This window comes from Nematolebias whitei, chromosome 18, assembly GCF_014905685.2.
Source record: "Nematolebias whitei isolate Nwh7 chromosome 18, NemWhi1, whole genome shotgun sequence".
In the NCBI taxonomy this organism is placed as follows: Eukaryota; Metazoa; Chordata; class Actinopteri; order Cyprinodontiformes; family Rivulidae; genus Nematolebias; species Nematolebias whitei.
The window spans coordinates 5,996,035-6,003,290 of NC_056515.1; the positions used below are offsets into that span (position 1 = coordinate 5,996,035).

At 48.9% G+C, this 7,256-nt stretch overlaps 1 protein-coding gene across 2 annotated transcripts in view; it reads left to right on the top strand.

The window, feature by feature from the left end:
- The window catches only part of LOC119424427 (formin-binding protein 1), a 176,494-nt gene that overhangs the window by 18,634 nt on the left and 150,604 nt on the right, over window positions 1-7,256 (top strand). The window contains exon 1 of one of the 2 annotated variants that reach the window (XM_037691902.1): window positions 6,169-6,341. The exons of the other annotated variant lie outside the window; for it this stretch is intronic. Coding sequence (XP_037547830.1) covers window positions 6,189-6,341 — 153 coding nt within the window. The 5' untranslated portion in view covers window positions 6,169-6,188. Of the gene's footprint in view, window positions 1-6,168; window positions 6,342-7,256 lie in introns of those variants that run through there. 2 annotated transcript variants of the gene reach the window in all.

The window sequence follows — 7,256 nt, forward strand, 5'->3', positions numbered from 1 at the left end:
GTTTATCCCGTTATGCGCAGCATAAGCACTGAAAAAATTTAGTCCACGCCCACCTGCTGTGTGGGCCCCACCCGGTCCGTATAAATTACGTTAAGAGCGGGAAATCGGCTCCCAAAATAGCTTTTTCTTCAGCCATTTAGGAGCCAGTGAGGCCCGACGCTTAAAGGGCTACGCCTATATTCATAGAATCTGGGGTTACAGTACGTAACCAACGTTCTATGTCATATAGGCTTCGCCCTTTAAGGCTGTCGCTGATGGGTTAAGGGCGAAGCGGATGTGGTCCTCGCCTCACTGGGTCCATTCGAACACAGTAAGAAGCGGAAGCTTGCCCAAAAAACGTCTTGTCACTCAGCTCCCCGTGTGCATAACTACGCATCGCGTAATCATGTGCCATGCACAGACGCATGTTGTGTAACTATGCGTTCTGACAAAACATGAACGCCCCGGAAAACTTTCAACGGAAAGAAGATGTTGAAAAGAGGGGGGGGGGGGCATGAACCAACTGGTTCATGGCTGAACAGTATAAACAGATTAATATCAATGAATTGATTATTGATCAAATGAACTGATTGGTAACAATAGTCATGAACTGATTAGTGACAATAGAACCAAAATCACAGACACAACTTGTGACTGATAACATCTCACACTGTAATGCATGCAGACAGAAGTGAGCTTAAACAGAGTTCCATGAGAACGACAATATTCATTCTGTTAGAGCACTAAGGACAGAATGTGTCATGGAACGAGCCGTCACATCACGTAGGTAAAAGCGAATAAATGAGCAGGGTGTTGACCATGCAGCCGCAGTGCAAATGTCCTGCATTGACATACCATTATGCAGAGCAGTCGAAGATGCGATACCCCTGGTGGAGTGTGCTTTGAGGTTGACAGGAGGCTCTAAATCTGATGCTCTGTAGGCTTCAGAAAAGGCCTCACACAGCCAGTGTGACAAGCGCTGGGTGGATAACGGGCGACCTGCAGATGCATCCCTATAATGCACAAACAATTGTTGAATTTGACGCATTGCAGCTGTGAGCGCTGGGTAACACGTCAACGCCCACACCGGACAGAGAAGATGAAAAGATGCTTCTTCTTCTGATCTGTGGGGGGGAAGAAACCCCTCCAACAATATCACTCTTGATTTAAAAGAGCTCGTGATGTTTTAGGCATAAAAGCTGGGTTTGGTCTTAAATCAGCTGAGCTGCCCGTCAGCCTAAATTCTAAGGCATGACGAAGCAACAGAGAGGGCAGATAAATTACTTACCCTCTTAGCGGGTGTTAAAGCCAGCAGCAGGACTGTTTTAAGAGACAAGAATTTAAGTGAAAACCTGATCCAGAGGCTCAATTGGAGCTTTGATCAGGGCTCGCAGGACCAGCGTTAAATCCCACTGTGGAGCAAGTGGGCATGAAGCAGGCCTGCGTCTTTGAACACCTTTTAGAAAAACGCTTCATCAGCGGGTGATTAAAAGCTGTTCTGTCTCCGAACCCTTCGTGGCAGGAAGAGATGACTGCAACGTACGTTAAAACGTACTGAATGCCAACTTCCTATCCATCAGCTGTTGTAGAAAGACAACACGCCGCCTAAAAGGCATGAGGTGGCCTCTAAACCTTTCTCTGTACACCAGCGCTGAAAAGCCGTCTCCTTTGATGTGTACAGAGCTGTGGCAGATGCAGCACGTGAATCTTGAATTGTGCACACTATCTCCTGAGGGAGACCCATCCTCTCTAAGTGGGACCGCCCAGCGGTCAGACCCACAGGTGCTGACCTATTTCTGGGTAACTCTTGATCGCTCCTCCTGCTTGAAGGAGAGCATCCTCCCTCCACGGCAGTTTCCACGGGCGACCCGACAACAGACGTTGCAGGACTGGGAACCATGGTGCGTTCACGCGCTCGGGAGCCACCAGGAGAGCTGTCAATCCCTCCTCCTGAACTTGGTTCAGGAACCGTAAAAACATAGGAGGTGGGAGAAAACGCGTACAAAAGCATTTTGGGCCACGGGCTGTGAGCAAATGCATCCACCCCCAGCGATGGATCGTCTCGTGGGCTCAGGGAAAACCATAGTTGACACTGAGAGTTCTCTCGCGTCGCAAACAGGTCCACAGCTGCTTTGCCAACTTCTGCCACGTCTGAAAACATCAGATCTGGATGGAGGGTCCAGTCCGCGTGACGTGGGCCGCCCCTGGACATCACATCTGCCCCTCTGTTCAGAAACCGGATATGTAAACCGCTCTAATGGAGAGCAGGTTTGATGAGCCCAACACAGTAGCTTTCGTGCAATGTGTAACATCTGGGCTGAACGCACACGCCTTGGTGGTTATGTACGCAGCAGTCACCATGTTGTCTGTGTGAATCGACACGTGTTGATTCTGTAGCACGGGAGCAAAGTGTTGAATCATATTCAGTACTGTGCGACACTCCAAAACATTGATGTGGGCTGATGTGTGGTGGGGCCACAGCGCCCCTACTGCTTGAGATAGGCATGCTCCCCCCCCCAGCCTGACAGCGACGCGTCCGTGAAGACTGACACGTGTGACGTGGGTCTGCTGACGGGGACTCCCTCTGACAGAACCAGGGTGTTTCCCCAGAGTCGGAGGTCTGCTCTCACAGAGGAAGGGACAATGATCATCCGTCGTTTTGTTTTACTGGATCCACATGCAGACGTGCAAACCACCTCTGGAGGCGTCTCATGTGTAACAAACCAGCGGAACCACTGTGTGAGTTGATGACATCATTCCCAACAGCTTCATGACGGAGACAGCTGTTATCACTTGCCAGGTCTTACGTGGCGGAGTTGACTTTTTAAAAGTGTCGAATCTCGTTTGTGATAAACGAGCTTTCATGGTGGTTGAATTTAATTCCACTCCCAGATAAACAAATGTCTGGGCCGGGAAAATCAAGCTTCCTTCCAATTTATGGCGAAGCCCAGATTTAACAGGTGTGATGTCAACACCTGATCCTGCATCAGCGCCTCCTGTCTGGAGTGACAGGAGCAGCAGATCATCCAGGTAAAACAAAAACTCTCGTCTCTGTGTTTTAGGATGATCGGTATGCGTTCTCTGGATGTTGTACAACAGGTCCAAAAAACGGTCTCATCCCTCCGATCCGTGAGTAAAAACCCTGTGTTTTCTCTCCGTTGGGGGACTCTGGAGATTACTTTTATCAGAAACACTTGGACTTCTGCATTTAAGGATGAGATTTAGTCTGATGATGACAGGACCGTTTTTATAACTCCTCTGAATGGAGGGGTTCGGGTTGCAAACTGTAACTTGTAACCATTTGCATAAAACCCTGTCCATCCATCTGAAAAACGGCGAGCATGTTTTAGCCACTCTACGTAACGTTCGTAGGGTGAACGTGCGTGTTTTGTACGGCTGTCAGCAGTCCGCCCCTCAACCGCCGTCATGCGTCGCGGGAATGTTTTCTGTGTGATCCAAGGCAAGGCTTGTGCTGAAGGCGAAGCGTGTGACAGCTGATGACGCGGTGGGGCTGCGCGTTTGACGTCGCTGTGCGAACGTTGAGAGGCGGAGGGCGTGACTTCATTTACGCCGTGCTGTTGGAGTGAAGGCTGCTAGCCCCGCGGGAGCACACGTTTTTCTCTGGAGGGACGCGCGCCGCTCTCGCTGGAGGGGCGCGCGCTGGAGGGAGGCGGGACTCATCACCGGGTTCGTTCAGCTGCTTCACGCTTATGCTGCCGTGAGCTGCCGAACGCTGAGACGCGGTGGGTGACGGCTGCCCGCGTTTGATTCGTTGAGACGGGTGTCGCTTCTTGTGAGAGTGAAGGACCTCCACCCGAACCAGCCTGCGGACCACATTTATACCGATGTGAGCCGGTTAGCGCCGGGCAGCTGTATATGTGCGCCAACATCAACGCAGCGCCGTTGGATGGAGGCTGTTTCATCCCACGAGTGCGAGTTGGTACCGCTTGAGTGAGAATCATGTAGCTCCAGTTGATAACGAGTTATTTTCGCTTACCATCATGTCGTGTGATCGACTCATCATGTCTAGAGCGGCGGCGAGTTAAAAAACCTTTAATTAAGGACACCGGCTCATGTGTGGAGGCTGTTTCATCCCACGAGTGCGAGTTGACACCGCTTGAGTGAGGATCGTGCAGCTCGGGATGATAACGAGTTATTTTCACTTACCATCGTGCCGTGTGAGTGACTAGTAATGTCTTGGAGCGGCGGTGAGTTTAAAAAACCTTATTAAGGACACCGGCTCTTTATGTGTGCGGCCGCTGTGAGCTCATCCGAGCTTACAGACTGGCTAAAAAACAGACACTTTGATCATTAAATGATGATTTATTTCAACTTTCGTGTCACTTTTACACACACCCTCCGGAGACCGTCATTTTGAGAAACTTCTCTCTCATGAGCTCTGCGATTGTTTGCCCAGAGCGCTGTCTTGCAGGCGAACTCTGGGGAAACGCTGAGCTGCAGGTTGCCGAAATGAAGAGGGCTGGATTCTGACGGGCGGGGCTGGTGGTGGAACTCAGCGAGAGCCGCGGCCGTGGAAAAGTCGAAGCTTGCTCGCGACGGTCCCTCCAGCGGGCCGGGATGAGCCGCGCGGCTTGATGAGGTGGTGCACAGTCTCTGGCACCTCCTCCGACTGTTTCAATTCGCCAGCATGGTTTGAAGCTGCTCTGAACAGCGCGTCCGCGATGGGCTTCATCAGGTCTTGTGCAGTTTCTCCGGCAGCGAGGGGAGTAACAAAGCCAGGTGGATCGTTGGATCATCGTCATCCACGCTGCAATCCTCGACAGGCAAACCGTAGGAGAGGCACACATGTTGAGCTGACGTCAGCTGCCTTACAGAAGGAGTTCTTTGTCTCCAAGGCAGGTCTGCGGCCTTCAGTCCCTTGGACATGCTATATGCTAGCAGCGGGCACGTTGTTGCTAGCTGCGGCTGCCTGAAAAACACATCGGTGGGCTCGATTGGAGAGCGTGGTCACCGTCTGGTTTGTGTTCCTCCGGAGGGACGGGACGCTGCTCCGACCTGGGCAGCTTCGCTCCGAAGGCTTCCGCGAGGCTTGGCTCCAGGGGGGTTACCGAGGAATAGCCCCGCTCGGTGAATCCCTCAACTCTGGTGATGGGAGCGGACTGGGGACCGACTCCCCCAATCTACCAGGAAAGAACCGTCTGTGGCCTCGCCCGTCGAACGTCCTGTTGGAACACGGGGCCGTATGGATCAAGACGGTGAGCCAGAGTGGAGCCCAGTGAAAACAACCTTCCCGCCGATCATCCGAACTGGCGGGAAAAGGCGTGGGACGTAGAAAAAAAAGGGGTCCCTTCATGTCAGCCTCCTCCTGGGTTCCGCCGGGCAACCATGAGGGCGCTGTCGGCCGGGAGCGGTGTGATCGCCGATGCGAAACGAGGTGGGATGGGGTGAGCATTCACTCAGCCCCCCTCCACCTATGACAATAATTACTAATTACTATCAAATTTCAAACTATATTATCGTTTATCGCAATTATTTCTGAGACAATTAATTGCCCAGCAAAATTTGTTATCATGACGGGCCTAGCAAAAGAAATCTTGAATTGCATTGACGATTTGGTGGATGAATGCATTAGATTGATTCAGACTGATGTAGACAGGTGTGAGTGTGAATGGTTCTGTGTGTGTGGCTGGTTGGCTGTCGAGGTGAACTCACCTCTCACCTGATGACTTCTGGAAACAGGCACCAGACCCCTGTGACCCTGAACAGGAACAAGTGGGTAAAGAAAACGAACAACTGATAGAGGCTTTGTTCAGATATTGCAAACATGAAAGTTTCATCGCACTTTCTTCAAATATTCCAGTTTCCTTCATTCCACAGAATGTAATCTATTATATCAGAATTAAAGCGGTTTATGCTCCAGAAAGAACAAAAACAGCTCAGAAGGAACAATGTTGTCTTTGTGTTCATAGGAATAATCTACAGAGCAGCCTCAGTAATCAGATTAAGAACAGCGTCATTTCATTAAGTTCTGAGCTGGTTGCAGCATTTCGGTTTCTGTCATTGGACTTTTGGATCGGTGAGCTTCAGACGAGTCATAGAAATACAGTACAAAAGTTTTATGTATGTTCACTTTAATGTAGCATTTTGAGATTGTTTTGCTCACTCGGGATGTGTTTGTCCTTCAGAGATGGATTAATTGCATTCCACTCTCTGTTGTTCTCTGGTGTACTTGTGTCAGAGCTGTGAGCATGTTGAGAAGAAGAAGTCAGTTTTTTGTTTTCCTGGACAATGCTCTGTCTGTGAAAGCAGAAGATGAAGGGGCAAGAGAAGGAGAGGAGCGCACCCTGACTCCTTTCGAAGAATATCTGCAGATGCTGCTGCAGATGAAGATGACCAGTTCTGTAAGTCAGCAGAGGACTGTAGAGATCTCCAGAGTTTACTTTCACTGAAATCTTTTAATTCATCATAAATTCATTGAAGGGATGGCCCTCTAGAGTGCCTTTCATGCCAGAGATATAGACTAAGATCATCTTCTGAAGGGAAATGATTAAGTTATTGCCATTTTGGTCAAACTCTTAGAATGTGTTCTGAATTACTTTCATTTAACAAGTACATCCATTTTAAGTTTTTATCTCTAGAGTTGACTGAATTGACTAACGGTTTTTACTTGTTTTTAGCAGAGATCTATAGCTCATTGTGTAGTACTTGGAATATTGTTATGAAGGACTCATTTACTACCACACCAAATTTTAGCTCAGTGTCAATAGAAAGGACTGAATTTTAGCCATTTTTGTTTCTCAAGGTCAACTGGTTAGTGCCATCTTATAATATTCGACTGACTTATAATGGTAACCAGTTGCAGATGTACAGTAGACCCTCGTTACTTCGTAGTTGGTTTTTCGTGGACTCGCTCTATTGCAGTTTTTCGAAATAAGATAGACATGACACACAACTGGCTGATTGATGGATGAGTCGCACGATCGGCATGAATTTTTTATTTAAAATGAATTATTTAAAATTATTTAGCACCTGCTGCACCTTTGTGCAGCCCACACTGCAGGAGAAACATCCTTCTGCAGCTCCTCCATCCTCCTCTGTGGATCTCCATTCTGCAGCGGAGAAGTGGGCGTGGCCATGAGCTGAGTTCATGACATGCTGTCTCTTTTAGAGCATTTAGAGTTTAGAAACATTGTTTAGAATATTGCAAGAGTGTGGGAAGGGTTTAAAATGCTTATATATAAATATATAAATAAATTACTAATTACAACTTACTTTGCGGTTTTTCACTTATCGCGGGGCTTCAGGGTATGGATCCC